Here is an 18,518-nt window from a genome sequence, read left to right as displayed (position 1 = left end):
ACCAAGATGTGCCAACTTCGGTTGGAGAGACTTGGCTATAATTAAGGCGCCTCGACCCTTGGTCAAAGCCTCTTAATTATAAACAAGAGCGTTGACTTCAGTCAACCAGAGAATAAATATATATTTTTATATTTGTTATGTGTGCACATGTATTCAGTGGGGGCCCTTTGACACACAAACACCCTAGGCCAAACATCCTCAAAACTTTATCCACATTCCTTTTCCACTCAGGGGACACTTCCCTAGATCTCCCATAATACATGAAAGCTCTATTCTAAAAGCTTTGAGATATGTCTAAACACATTCACCACATTACCTTGCCCGTCCTTGACACAATCAATAGCTTGAATCGAGTTAGTCCACAGTGTGTTATTTGCATGCAAAAGCGCTAACAATTAATGGGTGCCATGGTGGTGCGCTTTAATTAATTGTTACAGGTACTAGGAAGAGTTATTTTCCTAAGCGCTATGGGAGCCTAACAAGCATCTAGGAGGCGGTTCATGTGACCAAGTGCCTTGAAGACTCCAAAATGGCCCTTAGTGGCATGTAATAGGACTTAGTCTAGATTTTAGACAAGTGGCATGTTGCCAATTTGAAATGAGCTTGAAGCTCTTGTAATGATTCATTCACGTTGAATTTTGTATCAGACAGCTCTACGCTGAACTCTTGTAACAGATTCTCTCTTCAGGAAATAAAATACCTTCGGGGGGGTCCAGCCGGACATGTTGTCCTAGGCCCTAACAGTGTGTAGAGAGAGAGAGAGAGAGCTCTTATGAATATTTCTGCAGTAAATTCTGAGCGTGAGGATCTGTAGAGAGAGAGCTAGCGATTGCAGCAAGATACAGACGCATGTGACAGATGGTACCTTCACAAAACTCCAATGAACAAGGACATGTGCTACAGAAGTACATCCAGATCCAACACTGTTGCAAGCATGGGAAGAGAGGTGAAGACGTCTTCAGGACCAGTTAGCCACCGTGGGTGACAATCTGGGCTTGTGTTGAGCAAGCTATCTCAGAGCCACCAAAGCTTCATCACGGCACTGTCTACAAATCAGAGGAGCACGCCAATTATGTTGCTCGGGGCCATGATCCTTGAAGAAGAAAGAACGAAAGAAAAAGAGGTGAATATAAAATGCATGTGCATCATTGATCAGCCATCCGTCATCAGATGGGAAAGGCTACAAGTTGAGGACAGCATATGGCTGTCCAGATCATCTTGCATTTAGAAGGATGTATGTGGCACACACCCACCCAAGATGATCATGTCGCATTCTGGCCACATGGACAGCACCCCAAAGTGCTGATGTGGCCCACAAGACAGGTGGCACTGTACAGATCAGTACAGTACTGATGTGACAGGTTCTACGGGCAGCTGCTAACATGGAATAGAACCACATCGACCAGTATAGATGCTGATGTGGCAGTCGGGCTAGGTGGGCTGGCTGGACAGCTACAAGGTCATTTAGCAGATCAGTCGGGGTATTTTCGCCTTGCCCACTGCATGGGGTATATAAATGGAGGTTGCACCTCCACTCTCCATTACCGCCCAATTTAGGAATTGTGCAAGAGTGCTTAGGCATTGGGCATTCCAGCACATTGTTCCTTCACCTCCCCTCTCAGGTTGTGCAAGGAAGGCTACTGTCATTCAGTAGAGGAGACTCAAAAGCATGGTTTCAATATATTCTACCTGTGGTGGAGCTCCAGTTTTCAGCCTGATTGGTCTCTGCATCGTCTCTTCTATCTTTCCCTTATGTGTGAATTATTATTGTTTAAAGATTGCTTCCTGTTGTGCATTACATGCATGGCTATACTTCAAGAGACATGATGGACTGACAACAAGGTATTTTCGAAAATGCCTGACAACCATTTGTGTGATTTCAGTTTACTACTGTAATTGTATCAGCCTCTCTGTTCAGAGAATCCAACACCACATTGCATAGCTACAGTGACAGACTGCTCCTGACAAAAGTCGCAGTGGACAGGAAACTTCTAATCACAAGTGCTCAAGAACAAGCATCTGACTAAGCAGAAAGCAATTCCTTTCGACGTCCTGTCTCAAAAATCTAGAAACTAAAACCAAAGTTATATGTTATACCCACGTTTTTAATACAATAATTCTGTGTCTCACGCGCACCTGGCAATTGCTCTCATTCAGCTTCCACCATTGCTGGTTTGAAGGGGGCTCATAATGCATAAGGCTTTGGTATGATGATCAATTAAAGCATCATTCTAACAGTATGTCAAGGATCAAAGGCTACATACAAGCACTACACAGGACTTTCCTCTGAACAAGAACAGCTCCATAGTCCTCTTTATCGTCTTTTCTTATTTTCTTTTCTGAAGGAACGAGATACTGTCATTCTCATTTTACTAGTCATTTCACCTTAATTGGTCAAGCTTCTTTGCAATTCTTTACAAACACCTCTGAGATTAAGTGATTATGAGAGGACAGAGAAATGCGTCCACGTTGTTGCCCCACCGTCAAAAAAAGCAACCATTAGCAAAGTGTAACTTAGCATATACCCTGCTTTCTGAGATGGTTGCACAGTGAGAAAAAAAATCAGTAGTGGCCATTATCATGGCACGTCTTCCCTCTGTTGACAGAAGTGAAAAAAATAGGAGGAGCACTGGACAATCTGTATCTACTCTCAAGGACAAAGTAGCCGACTGTTAACAGTCCATTTTACATTGAAAGGGGAAGTAGCATCCTTCTCTGCCTCTTCCTGGCCAGCTTAGCCTGCCGAACAATTCTTAAACATATTGGCAAAAGAATGGCGAGGAGGACTAGAAAGAAGGCTGGCCAAGTGTATCTCAGATACAGGGCTATGAATGAAAATACCAACAGCAGCAGAAACAGAAGACCCAATAAGACCGCTTTTGCCGCATCTCCCCTGCATCCACACAGCACCGTGTGTCCGGCACATTAGTATTGATCCACAATTAAATGCAGGCCAATTCATCAATGCGTATTGGGAGTCCATGTCTTCAGGTCGATGCAAAGAACAAAACCGACAGGAACGAAGGAAATGTTTTCTTCCAACCAGATCAGGCAGCGATCAGAATTTAGAGGCTAAAAGGAGGAGAAAAGGAACCTGGTAGAGATGAGCGCTGTCGACGAGAAGAAAGAAAGAACGGCCCAATGTTGCTGCGATCGAAGCTGGTACTCCCTGAGCTGCTCGGCAAGGTTGGATCGAGTAATCATTGCTGTATGGAGGGCGATGGTGTGAAGGAGTAAAAACGAAAGGGGGAGCGATGTCAAGCCATTTCGAGCGATTCTCGAAATGAAAACGAGGAGAGATTGAGGGAAAGGAGGAGGAATGGATATGTGATTTCAATGGTGATGAAGAGGAGATCCACAAACGGGAAGAACCCTAAGCGAGAGAGCGAGCTGGCTAATACACAGACAGACAGAAAGAGAGAGAGAGGTTCGATGGGCATATTTGTATGGAGACTCCAACACTGCTGGCCCAACACATCACCTTTACACGTGACCTTTCAAGAGAGCTTTATGGTTGCTCCGAAAGTCTCGACAGCGGACCACGGGTGGCCGGTGGTAGCCACGAGCCTATTAGTGGTAGCCCGGAGCCTATCGAAGGAGTTTTCACCACTACGGGCGATGGTCGAGAGACGCTCGGTGGTAGCCGAGAGCTTGTCGAGGGAGTTTTCACCTCTAATATTGACAATCCGCCCATTCTGCCGCTATAAAAAGTGACCAAAGATTTGTTAGCATTGCCCCTAACCGAGGGACGCCCGGTGGTAGCCGAGAGCTTGTCGAGGGAGTTTTCACCTCTAATATTAACAATCCGCCCATTCTGCCGCTACAAAAAGTGACCAAAGATTTGTTAGCATTGCCCCATTAGGGGCAGAGATCTAGCTACCATAAAGTTTCTTTTTAAAGACCCTTTGAAAGCGGATCAACTCGAGTTCTATTCAGCCACTTGGGGCAGTGCTGTAGACACATGTGTGCCCCTTGTTTCTAGCAATTTTCGCAATGGTCGTCCTCACTAGCAGCATCCTTGACGGTTTAGCCCATCCTATAGCAGGTTTCAAACCCGTTTAAACCAGAGAGAGCAGTGCAGCACTTCCTATTGAAGAGACAGGATCCCATCGGACGGCAGAGCGGCAAAACTCGTCCGAGTGTAAAGGACCACCCATTGAGTAGACGTTGAGGACTACGGTGGGCTAGGTGGTGCGACATCCAATCATGAAATGGCTTGTAGGCACATCCATGTGAAAACAATGGATGCTCAGATGGCGACATTGATTGCACCCGTCCAAAGATGTAACTATCGTAGTATCCAACCAGCCTAGTAGTATCAAGTGTTCATCCTAGTTAAGATCCTTGAAGTGGATGTTCTGTGATGCTTTTAATGCTTGAAAATTTTAAAAGACCCGTATTTTATTTAGTTTTTGAAAATCTAAAACATCTTAACAATCGTAGCTATCGATTCAACTCGGGCAACCAAGTGCATTGACTTTGGATTTGCTTATGTTTTTTCATAAATTGATGGATTGTTTGATGTGTGATTCGTACCTTAAGGATGCAGGTGAAACAATCGTATCCTACCTCGATACAAATCCGTGTGAACCAATACAAGTTTTTGAGTGAGCCATGGCCAGAATTGGCTATCCTTGCACATTGGAGGATGCTCTATCTAAGGGATTCACTATGTTGGAAGAAGCCAAGCAATGTATGGTAGAAATGAGTGCATTGGCTAGACAATAGAAAGAGGCAAGAGCTAATTAATTCATCACCTCACGAAAATAATCCAAATTGTTAAGCATCCAACATGCAAAAAGACGTGATTCAAGATGAAGAAAATGAAGGCAAAAAAGAGAAATTCCACAAAGAATTCATTCATAAGCAATAATTATTCTGCCTCATTACGCCTTCCTTGCCCAATCTTGGTGAGTACCTTGATTTTGATACGATGAAGAAGGCATTTGAAGCCACCTAATTTTGTATCAACAATGAGCTAAAGATAGAGGCGACTCTTAGGAAGCAAACACGAGACTTCTCAAGAAGCAAAGAATACCTGAAGCCTTAGCTCCTAATGTTGAGCCTCTCTCCTAGAATGACTAGAAGTCATTGAATGCCTTGAGTACACTGATAGACGAAAATTCCACTCCAGTACCCTTGATCAAATCAATATGCCAAGTGTATGGAGATTGTTGAGAATGGTGTAAATTGCACCATTGAGATAGGGTTCAGGGGACAAACCCTAAACCCTAAGGGGTGAAGATGTAGATATTTCTCTGGAATACAACTTGATGTACAGTTAGTCATGTCTTGTGCTCTCCTCTCTCATGTTCCCTCTCCTCAACCCTTCAACATGGTATCAAAGCCACTGATGTTCTATTCTTTGTAGAGCGAGTAATAAGTGCTTGCCCTCATAAACGCACAAGCCCTCCTTTTCAGGCATCTTCATCTTTTGTAGAGCTCACCTTGCAGGGCTTCTCCTCATCTTTCTTTTGGTTCAAAAAGCTTGAGGTTTCAACCTCAAGAGCTTGAGATATCATTCTTTGATCAAAACACACACACACATTTTTTTGGGTGAAATCACACACACACACGCACACTTTTTTTTTTGGTGAAACCACTGTATTTATATTAGAAAAAAGTCTTTACACTAAGAATAGTCTCGAGAAAAGACTATTCCAAAAAATCAAAAGCAGTGGGAAAACACACACACACACACATAGAGAGAGAGAGATCATCGTCACATCATCATCTTTTTTGGCAAACTCAGTGCTTCGTTTGTAAGCCCAAAGTCTTGATTAGTGGCCTTTTGTAGCCACTTTTCACCTCTATCCCAATTCACTTCACATTCAAAGTTGTGCAAGGGTAGATTCTATTCCATTTAAATGAGGAAGAATGCTTGTGGGGTTCTCATACCCATCCCATCGTCCCTCACCAATCTTCACCTCTTTGGATACTTCACCACGTCCATGTTGTATTGAGTCGGTGACTTTAAAAATGCACTGCACACGTCCTCTACAGAGATGTTTTGAACTTCATCGTCTTTAGGAATTAGAAGAGAGTCTTTATTGAATTTTGGCCCATAGCTAATGTTCATGAAAATCTTTATGGGTGGAGGAGGGAGACCATATTAAGGTGCATTAAACTCCATGGGAGGCTTTTAAAGTCCATAAGTGCTGAGGTGGTTTGGGCCTTGTTGATGTTGGCATCAAAAATATCTTTGAGGACCATGCCCCATGGGTTGAGGTTGCACATGGTTCATAAATCAAGGTAAAGGTAGGCACATGGGAACTTGGGGGGGGGGGGGAGATGGTTTGGTATGATAGGATATATTCTTGGTTTCCCTTGCAGATCTGTGGGTCCAATTTGATTTTTAAATTGGTGGCTACTTGGAAGATGTCGAGCTTGTTTGTTATGGGAAAAGGTCGAGAGGGGCTTCAGGAAGATGTAGCATGCTGAGAAATATTTGGTGCAGTAGAGCAATCAGGCGCGAGGGGAACCCATTTTACCTCGAGCTCGAAGTCTATAGAGAAAGAGTTTACGGACCTCATAGCAGTTGTGGGATGTAAGCGCGGAAGATTGGGAATCAATCGATTTGTTAAGGCCACAGTTTTGGCTAAATGCATGGGAAGTAGAGCTACAAAGGGAGTACAAAGGTAAGGAGGTGGATTCTTGAGTCTTGGCCTACTAATTATGTGGGCTCACATAGTTGGAAAGTAAATCAATGGAAGACTAGAAAGAAGCATTTGAGAAAGGTGATAGCCAACTTGGTGTTCCAATTCTTTCTCAAGAAGAAGTATTTGTTGAATTACAAGTAGAACCTTAGGAGGGCAAATAGTTGGTGGAGAAACATAATTGGTCATGTTTGGAAATGGCATGGGGTAGGGGAAGGTCACATTCATGTTGTGGAATGTTCTCTTTAAACTTTGTAAAATGGTGGTGAAAGGTGTACGACACCTTTTTTATGAATGCATGGCTATCTAAGTGGTCTGGCAGTGGGATGGATATGCAATATGGAGGTCTAGGCTGATGGGCTTCTTCGTCTAATAGAATAAATGGAGGGTTGTGTTTCTAGGTGATGTGGGAGGCTTTACCTCCACACTAGCTACTCTCTGGTCATACATAAGGGTGCAACAGGCTTTTTGGCTAATTTCCCAAATTAGCAATAAATTTTTGCTCAAGGTAAATTTTTGTTCAACGGGGTTGTCTTGGATAGACTTGTTCCTCCTGCCATCCTAGCCTCATTGAAGAAGCATCTGAGGGACTTGGTAAAGGACTCCTTGCCACTTGGGGGTGTAGTGCCTTTATGATGTTGATCTAGCTATCTTTAATTTTGCTTCTGTTGCCTTGCAGAATATAGGCCATAGGCAGCATGCCCATTCTAAGTTGGCCAAATTTTGTGTTAAGGTCTTAGTTTGTTGGGGTGCAATTGCCCAAGAATAAAAGCCAGTCTTTTTTTCATAAATATGGCATTGCATGAATTATGAGTGTAGGAGGGCTCATGGTTGCCAAAAGGTTGTAGTTTGAAATGTTCTTGTGTGAGTAAAGAGAGGGAGAATGGTAGAAGCAAATAATGGAGAAAATTGGTTAGGGATGCTCTCCTTTGTTGTCGAACCAAGATGAATGCGTTGAACCTTTGTTGTCGAACCAAGATGAATACGTTGAAGGTGCCTGCATGTCTTCTTAGATCTGAGGACAATGTTGTTGAAGCACATATGAGGAGGACAATCGAAAGTCACTCAGAAATGGTAATCCAACAAAACAAATAAGATAGTTTGTCATATGTGATGTCCTAGTGTGTTCTTTCTAAAGCTTTCAAAACAATCATATGTGATGTCCCTATGTGTTCTTTCTAAAACTTTCAAAATAGCCACAAAGTTCTTTTGTTGCTCTTCTATTTAACGGTCCTTAAATAATTCCTCTTGGGTTGGATATCTTGCTTAAATAGTGGCTCTAGTGGTTTAGGTTGAAGTTGCATAGTTGGCAAGGGTTGTGCATAGGTTGAAATGTCTGCTCACTAAGCATTCAATATGTTCTTTCAACAACAACTATTTATGTGGCCTCTGTTTGGAATTTTAAGGGAAGCCATTTAGTCAAGGTGCAAAATTTTTTACACAAGTTCTTATGGGTGGAGGGGGGAGACCGTAGCAAGGTGCATTAATCTCCATGGGAATCTTTTAAAGTCCGTGAGTGTCAATGTGGTTTGGGCTTTGCTGATGTTAGCATCAAAAATTTCTCATTGATAAAGAAATAGCCCCCCAAAACTTTTTTAGTGCCATGCACGTTGGGTTGAGGTGATAGATGGTTCATAGATCAAGGTAAAAATAGGCGAATGGGAACTTGGGGGGGCGGGATAGCTTGGTATGATAGGATCTATTCTTGGTTTCCCTTATAGATCTCTTGGTTTGATCGGATTTCTAAATTGGTGGCTACTTAGAAAATGTCGGGCTTGTTTTTATTGGGAAAAGGTCCAGAGAGGCTTTGAGAAGATGCTAGCTTGTTGAAAAATATTTGGTATAAAGCAAGTGGCACGAGGGGAACTCATTAGCCTTGCTTGATATCCCTCGATATCGAAAAGTATGTACAAAGGTTATGGACCTGGACCTGGTAGCAATTGTAGGATGTAAGGGCAAAAGATTGGAAATCGATTGATTTGTTAAGGCTAGAGTTTTGGCTAAATGCAAGGGAAGTAGAGCTACAGAGGTAAGGAGGTGCATGTTGGAAAGGTCACCTCCCCATCTGTAAGCCCCCAAATGAGGAGAGCGTGGGGGAGGGAGACCTAGGGCAGAAGATGCCCAGAGAAGAAAGAGAGAGGGGGCTGCCACATGGGCAGCACCTCACAAGAGAAGAAAGCTCCAAAGGATGGAACCTGTGGAAGGAGCAGAAGGCGGGGACAGAAAGCCCTAGATCTGATCTGGCAAGGCGCGATGACATCAGCAGTGTACGGCGCAGGACACGTGGCTGGGAAGAGGGCCTGGCAGAGGCACAGATCTGCAGTAGGAAAAGTGGCTATCAGTGGGCAGGAGGCAAGCCTTTTATAGGCTGTATACTTGCCTTGAAAGGAGGGCCAAATGACCCTGAAAGTGTGGGCCAAAAGCCTTGGGGGGGTGTGCCCTTTTAGGGCTGGACCAGCCACAGACTGGTCGGCCAGTCTGGTCAGCCAGTCTGTAGTAGGCTAGTCGGTTTTTTTACCAGCCCCCTTGGGGCCTATATAAAGAGGGCATTGAGCCTCATTCAAACATCCAACAGTTCAGCAGAACCAGCAGCAGACAGGAGCAGCCAGAAGGCATATTGTTGGGCCTCATCTTGGAGGTGAAGGAGAGTAGAAGGTGTGTTGCAGACTGAGCTCTCAAGTGCTGAACCTTGGCTGTCTCTCAGGGCAACAAGGTGTTGTGATCTGGACAGAAAGTCTACAGAAGCTTGAGGTGGAGCACGCGGACTCAAGTCTAGAGATAGCCAGCAGATAGGAGAAGTACCTTGTGGTAAGATCAGAGGACCACATCATTGGTGGGACTCTGGATCTGTCTCTTTTGTATTGTGTCCATAGTTGTGGACGGAAATATATATTTTGGTGGTTTCTCTATCTGGTTGGTTCATTGTCTATTGATGAGTTTGCACACCTATTGTATGCACATAAGTAAAGAAGTTTGTGATTCCACACCCACACCGCACACTGTGTGAGCTCCTGGGCATTACTATAAGTCTTCCACTACGTGTACCCTCTGTTGGGCATTTTCTAACAGTGCAATCTTGATCCTTGGAATACTAATTATGTGGGCTCACATAGTTGGAAAGTAAATCAATGGAGGACTAGAGAGAAGTATTTGAGAAAGGTGATAGGCAAGTTGGTGTACCAATGCTCAGAAAGAAGCATGGGACTGCTAAATTACAAGTGCAAACTTAGGAGGGCAAGTAGTTGGTGGAGAAGTAAAATCTCTTATGTTTGGAAATTGTATGGGGTAGGGGAAGGCCAAATTCATGTTGTGGAAGATTGTCTTTAACAAGTTACCTATGAGAGGTAGATTAGCTAAGTGGTTCAATGTCAACCCCTTGTGTCAGCTTTGTAGAATGGTGGTGGACAGCATATGGCATCTTTTTTATGAATGCATGGCTATCTGAGTGGTTTGGCAGTGGGATGCGTATGCAATGGAGGTCTAGGTTGATGAGCTCCATTGTATAATAGAATGAATGGAGGGTTGTGTTTCTAGGTGATGTGGGAGGCTATACCTCCACACTGGTTGCTTTTTAGCTATATGTAAAGGCACAACGAGCTTTTTGGCTATTTGGGAAATTAGCAGTAATTTTTGTTTGAGGGGGTTGTCTTGGATAGACTTGGTCCTCCTGCCATCCTAGCCTCAAATTTATTATTTGAGGTAAATTTTGGTTCAAGGGGGTTCTCTTAGATAGACTTGGTCCTCCTACCATGGATTTAAAAAGTACGCTTTTTTAAAATATAATACGTACTTTTTTATTTAAAAAATGCATCTCCACGTTCTAAATGCTAAAAATGCATTTTTTCAACTGGTCAAAGGTGACCTATTTATTGGGAAAATACTGCACGGTATTCCTCAACACCACACAATACTTTACTTGACATACTACATGGTATAGCCTCATACCGCACGGTATCCAGCACACCATATGGTATAGTGCTATATCGCGTGGTATATCCTAAGGCGCCATGCGTCACAACTAGGATTGTTATGTGTTTGGGGCAACAAATCAGGGCTATTGAGCTATCATGCGGTAGCTCGATGTACCGTGTGGGTATTTTGTGATAGGTTATGAAAGGGCCGCCTCTCACATACTTTGTAGAAACATCGTTTAAGCTGTCACTTTCACAGAGTCAGGCTTTTCGCATTTTCGTTTCTTTTTTTGGGTGAGTTTTCTTGTTTTACAACTCTCCTTTTGGTGTCTAACAATCGGACCAAGTGAGGGCCTGCCTTGGTTGACCAGAATCACCTCGCCTTGCCTAACTATAGGATTTTAGAGAGAGAGAGAGAGAGATGCAGTGTGTCAGTCAGAGGCCAGGAGATGACCAAATTCGGTCGGTAGAAATCACCTCACCTCGAGTGACATGTATTCTTGCATAATAAAGATCAAAGCGAGGTGATGTGCGGCGCTTGCCAATCGGTTCCCCTCACTTCAATCTACTTATACATCATATTTATTTATGTATTATTTATATACGTAGGTGTAGATAGAGTCGGGTTTTATCCGGATGATCGCCCACTTTTGCCAATCGATTCATTCCAATAACAACCTTTCCCAACCAGATGTGTGATTGGAAAAGCTAATCTAGATCATCTTGGTTATGTGTTGTTACATGTTTCCTGTTCTAGCCTCTACTGCCTCTATATGTTTCTTGTTCTAGCCTCTACCACCTGATAGGTTGATACTATATAGTGACTTGACATTATCTAGATAGTCTAGTGGGATGTGTATTACTTGACATAATCTTCCATTGTTTTAGAAAGCAAAACAGATTTAGTATTTTATTATTCTATGGATCGGAATTTCTATGAAAGCTATTTTGCATACACATATTTGCTCGGATACGAATCTTTTACTTTATATTCTCTACTTTACATTCTTTTAGTTGTCATATCATTTTCTTTACATTAAGCATTAAGGCCACAAGATTATGCTCACATCTAGTGATGAGTGTGTCATTCGTTGCTGGATATTGGCTACCTGCTAGTAGAACGAGAGTTGCTTGGCTCAAAAAGATGCTGTATGTTTTCTTTGAGGACGTTCTTTGCTTGATGATGGGTTGTATGATCGTTGTACTTTTCTTGTCTTGAAGACAACTTCCTAGTTAGTATATCCTTTCGATAACTTGCCACAGAGACTTGGAACAATATCTATGCTTTACTAGCATCCACTTTAGTTTGTCTGTGTGCCTATGCTTGAGAAGGACCATGGGATCCAATCAGGGACACTTCTTTGTTTTCCTCATGGTTTCTACTTCCACAGATTGTTTTGGATCTTGCAGGTCATATGACTTTGATGATCACTAGTAGCGGATCCAAGTCCCCAACATGATGATTGAGGCAACTATTGCCTTGTCTTGAAGGTGAAAGGGTTCCAACTGTTGCTACTTTTCACTATTTGCAGGAATTTTTGCAACTAGTCCCAAGAACCTTTCTTCAAGGAGCTAGAGAGCTCCAATTATAGCCCTATTAGTCTCTAAAAGTGATTTAATATATGGTCTATAATCCTATATTTTTTGTTTTTGTAAGGTGAGGCATCCATAGCCTAGTATTGACGGTGAAAAAGTTCCAACTGTCACTACTTTTCATTGTTTCGAGAAATTTTTGCAATCAGTCCCAAGAACCCTTATGACAGTAGGCAACACACACACACACACACACACACACCCGTATATATTTATTTGTATATTTATATATACATAAAGAAAATGGGGGTCCCTACTGAACTCCTTCTTACCATAATATGAATTAGGGAGAAGCTTTGACTCTCATATACATCTTGAAATTCCCAATTTATCTCTTTATACCTCTCAAAATTATATTTTTAAGCTTATCATTGCATATATCATGAAATTTTGAACATTTTTCCTTTTTACAGCTTCTCAATCTGAGCTAAGGAGCAAAAGTTACGACCCCTTCTTTAAAGGCCCTCCATGTGGGGGTTAAAAGCCACTGTACCTTAACGCCAGTAATGCACAATACTCAAACACACATATATATGGATGTCATAGAAGATTAGGATGCTATACACCCACCAAAACTCATGTAGCTCTCTCTTTTGGCTCTCCCTCTCTCTCACCTTCTTCATTCCGCTTCCGTTGTTGAGATCGCTCAATTGGTATCAGAGCAGGGGTGTTCAAGTTGAGCTTGGGTGTGAGCATGGAGCCCAAAGTCTATTGTTGTATAGCTCTGTGGGAGGAAGGATAAGCTCCTTTGGGTGACTTTACTTGCATCCTGGTGTGCAGAAACCTTTGGAAAGTTCTCTGAGTGGTTTTGGAGCAAAAAAGACATTTTTTGATGATTCCCCTGTTCCTTTCGACTACTGAGAGTTCGGAATGACCAGTAGAGGCAACCATTGCTTGGTTTTGGTGTCCATTGCACTTTGGAGCTCAAAAACACCTTCATTCTTGAATTTGACATCATTTTGTTGGATTTTTGACTCATTGTCTCTGCTTCAACGTTTTTCTGCCAGTGTGTTGGAACTCGAGTTTGAAGCAACCATTCACAAATCTATCAGTTTCAGTGGACTCAGGAGGTCCTAAAACTTCTGTGTTGCTCATCATTTCACTCCAGTGGTGTTTGCAAATAGGTCTGTTTGCAAAAACGTTTTCTGGTCCGGTCCCAGTGATTGGGACCATGGTTTCCAAAACCATCTATTCCATTGCGTTCTGGAGGCTCGAAAACCCCTATCTGCCAGCTCTTGCACGATTCCATGGAGATTTGGAGAAGTTCCATCTCTCTGAGGTATCGAATCATTTGTTTCTCTGTGAAAAATCCATTCAAAGTTTCAAACCCTTGATTTTTGGATTATAGGACAATTGCAAGGGTTGACTTCCCGTTTCCCATTCATCGTTTGGGATTTTGGAGTTCCAGTAGAAGAGAGATATTTGCAGATTGTCTTGCCGAGTCCGATTATGCAGTGACACCCATGTTTTGAGGCATCTCAAGTTCTATTTTCACTAGCGATCATTGTCGTGGGGGTCATGATTTTTTGGATATACCTTATGCAGATCACTTTGGTTGCAGTCTGAGCCATGTGCACTCATTCGTGGTTTGCATTGGGTTGTACTGGATGCTTTACATGCCATTTGGATGCATTGTGATCCTTGTTGGATGCGTTGATAGGCCTAGATTGCCTTGTGGGATGCTTTATTGATGAATGTTTAGCACACAGATGCTATTTTATGCTGAGGGATAGCTTTGACATATTGCAGTGGATGCACTCATAGTGCTATGCTCTCTTGGATGAGACATTATTGATGCTTATGCCCATGGATAGTGTTTATGCTTGAGTCATTGGCTCTTATTGGCATTGGGTTTGACATTTTTTTGTCATTGCAGGTTGACATTTTCTTTTGGGCCAGATTTGCTCATATGGATGCATAGTATATGCACATGAGTAAGATGTATTTTTATGCTTTGAGCCTTGAGTTTTTGGTGACACTATCCTTCATTAAGGAAGACATATTTGGGTGCACCTGGTATTTGGTGTGATTTCTCTCTTGTAGGTACTAGCATTTGGGATTTTGTTTCATTTGCATCATGGCATCCTCTTCCATGTCTAAAAAGGAGTTTTTCAGCATTAAAAAGTTTGATGGGACAAACTTTTCTTTGTGGAAAGAATAGATAAGGGATGTGCTTATTCAAAAGAAGCTAATTAAACCCTTCGTAAGGATTGAAGCTAAGCGTGCAGATATGTCTGAGGATGATTGGAATGAGTTGGATGCATTAGCAAAGTCTACTGTTAGACTTCATCTTGCAGAGTTAGTTTATTTCATAGTAGTAAATGAGCAGACTACGAAAGATTTGTGGAAGAAATTATGTGCCACTTATGAGAAGATGAAGGAAGGGGTCTCCATTGCTTCTCACTTGAATGAATTAAATTTTATTTTTTAGCTAGTGTCAAGCTCAAAAGATGAATTTTGATGTGGAGCGTGCAATTCTTTACCACTTTGTAAGATGTTCGGTAGGTCCACAATGCTACGGTGAGCTTGTGCTTCTAGTTGGTACGACTGCCTTCAACTCTGCAAGTTATAATCGTGTAGCACGTTTTGTTTGAGTTTTGGCTAGGCCGTTTGCTCTAGGATAATACGGCATAGATTTCCTATGTATGATCATGAATTCGCTAGTTAGGATCGCTATTGTTTCAGTGAGGAAATGAGTTCCTCGATCACTGACTAGTTCCAAGGGACACCCCAACTGTGTGATTACTTGTTCATATACAAACTTAGCCATGGACCGTGCATCAGCTTTCCTTGTGGCTCAACACTCCATTCATTTGGTGAAATAATCTGTAGCCAGGATAATGTATCTAGCCCTTGTTCCTTTAGCTGTTGGGCTTATTGGACCAATAAAATATATGCCCCATTTCTCAAAAGGCTGATCGGCGGTTATTATTCCTATTAGGGGCATCATATCCGCTTTATGTGGGATTTTCATTCTTTGGCAGGGATTGCATCGCTTGATAAACTCGGCTACATGTCCAAAGAGGGTTGGCCACTAGATGCCTGCCTGTAACACCTTACGTGCATATGTCAATGAGAAATAAGGGAGCATCCCAGAGGTCATCCTCAACTCCTTATCTACTGGGAATCCTAGAGAGGTGGTCGGCTACGATGTGAGTCTTTCCTTTATGCCCCGTGACTGTGAAGTCGAACTCCATGAGGATTAGCATCCACCTTGTTATGCATCCCATCATGCAGGGCTTGTTAATAGATATAGTAGTGCCTGATGATCAACAAAAAAAACAAACTTATTGGCTAGCAAAGTAATGCCTAAACTTCTTAACTGCATAAACCATGGCTAAACCTTCCCTCTCTGTTGTAGTGTAATTAACCTCATAATCATAATTGCCGACTGCTGGTAGAGTACATGGGGTAGTACAAGTTGTAATCCCCTAATTGGGCTAACACACATCTGATGGCAAATTTTGAGGCATCTATGTGGATGTGGAATATTAGATTCCATTCTGGGGGCTGTAATACATGTGCTATAGTAGCCAGAGCTAGCTTGAGGGCTTCGAAGGATCTCTGACACTCCTCGGTCCACTCAAAGACTACTAACAACTTGTATAATGGCCGGGCTATGTATGCATATAATAGGATGAATCTTTGATAGTAACCCATATGGCCTATAAACCATTGAACTCCCTTGGTGTTCGGGGGGGGGGGGGGGCAACTCTAGAATGAGCTTGATCTTATTGTAATCCATGGAGATGCTGTTCTTGGATACTATGTGAACACTCTGATGAGACCTCTCAAGGTGGATGAGCGGGCAAATCTTGGCACAAGGTCCTACCAACCCCAAAGACAATTAGCCACAGGATGAGGGCCGGAACCTACCTAAGGTTCCCATCAATAAGTTAGGCCAATACTTCGAAGTTGATGACACTAATGCAGCTATCCCCATAACCTACAAGAACCAAAAGGTTGACGCCATCCTACATGGGGGAGCAGGTGTGAGTGTCTGCACCAAAGTATGTTGGGAAATGTGGGGAAAACCTTCCCTCAAGCGAATCCATCTAGTAGTAAAGCTAGCCAACGACGGAACTGTTGGACCCCTAGGGGTTCTCACAGGTATTAACATTAGGGTGTTTGATTTCACGTAACCCGTTTGATTTGTGGTTATGGACTTCACCCAGCAGCCTGGATATTTTGATGTAATCAAAATCATTGATCAGTATACATGCTCAAATCAACAAACAAAGCCACTTGACCTACATCCGACCACGCTACAATAGAACACGGTCAGAAAATAGTCGAAAGTAGATTCTATCACCAACAGTATTACAAGTGACAGTCATGTCCACCTAGACGACATGCTACATGAAGACAACCAGAAATCAGTTGTGTAGACCATCCTAGAAGCTGAAGCTCAATTTGAAGAGCATATGCAAAAGAGTGCCGAAGTCCGACAGGATGACTTGGAGGAGATGAACCTTGGAGACCCCCAGAACCCTAAGACAGTTTTGGTAAGTATAGGTCTCCCTCTGCCTTTCAAAATGGCTTAAAAAGACCTATTGACAGAGTATAAGGACATCTTTGCTTGGCATTATACTGATATGAAGGGAGTAGACCCTAATTTCTGTGAACACAGGATCAACTTAAAGCAAGATGTTGTCCTAGTGATACAAGGAAGATACAGAATGAATCCAAACTATGCAAAACAAGTCAAAGAGGAAATTGATAAGTTGTTGAGAGTTGGTTTTATATATCCTCTCACCCATATTACATGGCTTTCACCTATTGTGATTGTGCCCAAAAAGAATGGAAAACTCAAAATATGTGTGGACTATAGAAAGCTCAATGCTGCCACCATTACTGACCCTTTTCCTCTACCATTTTGTGATTCCTTACTAGATGCTATAGCAGGTCATGAAATCTATAGTTTTCTTGATGGTTTCAGTGGGTACAACTAGATAAGAATGGCACCTGAAGATAAAGACAAGACAACATTTGTCACTGAATGGGGAGTCTTTGCTTCTTATGTTATGACATTTGGTCTTAAGAATGCTCCTCCAACCTTTCAAAAGTACATTCAGGAAGTATTTGTTGCTGAGCATCTTACATCTTTCATGAAAGCCTTCCTTGATGATTTTTCAGTATTTGGGAAAAAAGAGGAGCATCGACAACACTTGAGTTTATGCTTTGTCGAGTGTAGAATGGCTTTTAAACCCTGCCAAATGTGCATTTGCTGTGAGTAGGGGAATTCTCCTAGTGCACATTATCTCACAAGATGGAATGGAAAGAGATCCAAACAAAGTTTCAGCCATTCAACATGCCAAACCACCCAAAAACATTAAGCAGCTTCAGAGATTTATAGGCTAGATTAAATGGCACTACAAATTTCTTAGATACCTTGCTGACATCTACTATCGTCTCACAAAACTCACAAGGGAAGCTAAGCCATACATCCGAGGTGATGCACATCAATATGCTTTTAATATCCTAAAGAAAATGTTGATGATAGCACTTATACTACAACCCCCTGACTAATCTCTTCCATTTGAGGTTTTTGTTGATGCTTTTGATGCAGCAGTACGTGCAGTACTTATGCAGCAAAAAACACCAAAGTGGTTCAGACCAGTTTACTATGCTAGTAGAATCTTAACCAAGCATGAGAAGAACTATGCAGTCACAGAAAGGGAAGCACTTGGAATGATCTCTATGCATTGCACAAATTTTGTCATTATTTATTGGGCAACAAAGTGCATTTTCATGTGGATCATCAAGCTCTCATTTACTTAGTGATTAAATTGGAATTAACAGGAAGATTGGCCAGATGGATGCTCTTGTTGGAGGAATTTGACTATAGCATTGTGCATAGGCCTGGAAAGCAACATGCAATTGCTGATTACTTAAGCAGGTTGTTATCAGAAGAAGTTCCAACAAGAATACTAGATGAACTTCCTAATGCAAGCATTTTCATGGTAAGAATTGAAGAACCACCAAATTGGTATGGTAAAATGTTGTTCTTTCTTACTGATGGTTTGATCCCTAAAACGTTATCTAAGGATCAGAGAAAGAAACTTGTTTTACAGAGCAAGCCTAGGATCAACATTTGGATTCAGTACTATGGGCACTTAGAATAGCACACAAGGTTGCAACTAGATTAACACCTTTCAGGTTAGTGTATGGCTATGAAGCAGGAGCACCTATGGAATTTATGGCAGGTAGCCTTATCCCCAGAAGAATCCATCAATGCAAGATTAGAACAACTTCTACAATTGGATGAGGATAGGCTCACAAGTTCACATACTGCTAATATTATTCAAAAAAGGAGGGCAACATGGATTAATAGAAACATCAATTTCAAATTGTTCAA

The 18,518-nt window shown here is 42.2% G+C and overlaps 1 protein-coding gene across 1 annotated transcript; it reads right to left on the bottom strand.

The window, feature by feature from the left end:
* Positions 1-2,147: 2,147 nt before the first annotated feature.
* On the bottom strand, positions 2,148-3,421 carry LOC147893952 (uncharacterized). The gene is made up of 2 exons (XM_087386422.1): positions 3,095-3,421; positions 2,148-2,893 (listed from the first exon to the last, which is right to left on the bottom strand). Exons 1-2 carry the CDS (start codon positions 3,202-3,204, stop codon positions 2,686-2,688), a joined length of 318 nt encoding a protein of 105 aa, XP_087242548.1. The 5' UTR covers positions 3,205-3,421; the 3' UTR covers positions 2,148-2,685.
* Between the last annotated feature and the right edge of the window lie 15,097 nt (positions 3,422-18,518).

The sequence above is a fragment of the Dipteris shenzhenensis genome, chromosome 15 (assembly GCF_047967505.1).
Source record: "Dipteris shenzhenensis isolate YYH24624 ecotype China chromosome 15, Dip_SZ_1.0, whole genome shotgun sequence".
Lineage (NCBI taxonomy): Eukaryota > Viridiplantae > Streptophyta > Polypodiopsida > Gleicheniales > Dipteridaceae > Dipteris > Dipteris shenzhenensis.
The sequence above is the reverse complement of the archived record's forward strand: the minus strand, read 5'-3'. Positions and strand labels throughout refer to the sequence as shown.

Bases quoted from the DNA above. Each gene is read 5' to 3' on its own strand.
- LOC147893952 (XM_087386422.1), bottom strand. From the start codon at position 3,204: ATGATTACTCGATCCAACCTTGCCGAGCAGCTCAGGGAGTACCAGCTT. The intron at 2,894-3,094 runs GTTCCTTTTCTC...GTGTGGATGCAG, and splicing joins ACAGCGCTCATCTCTACCAG to GGGAGATGCGGCAAAAGCGG.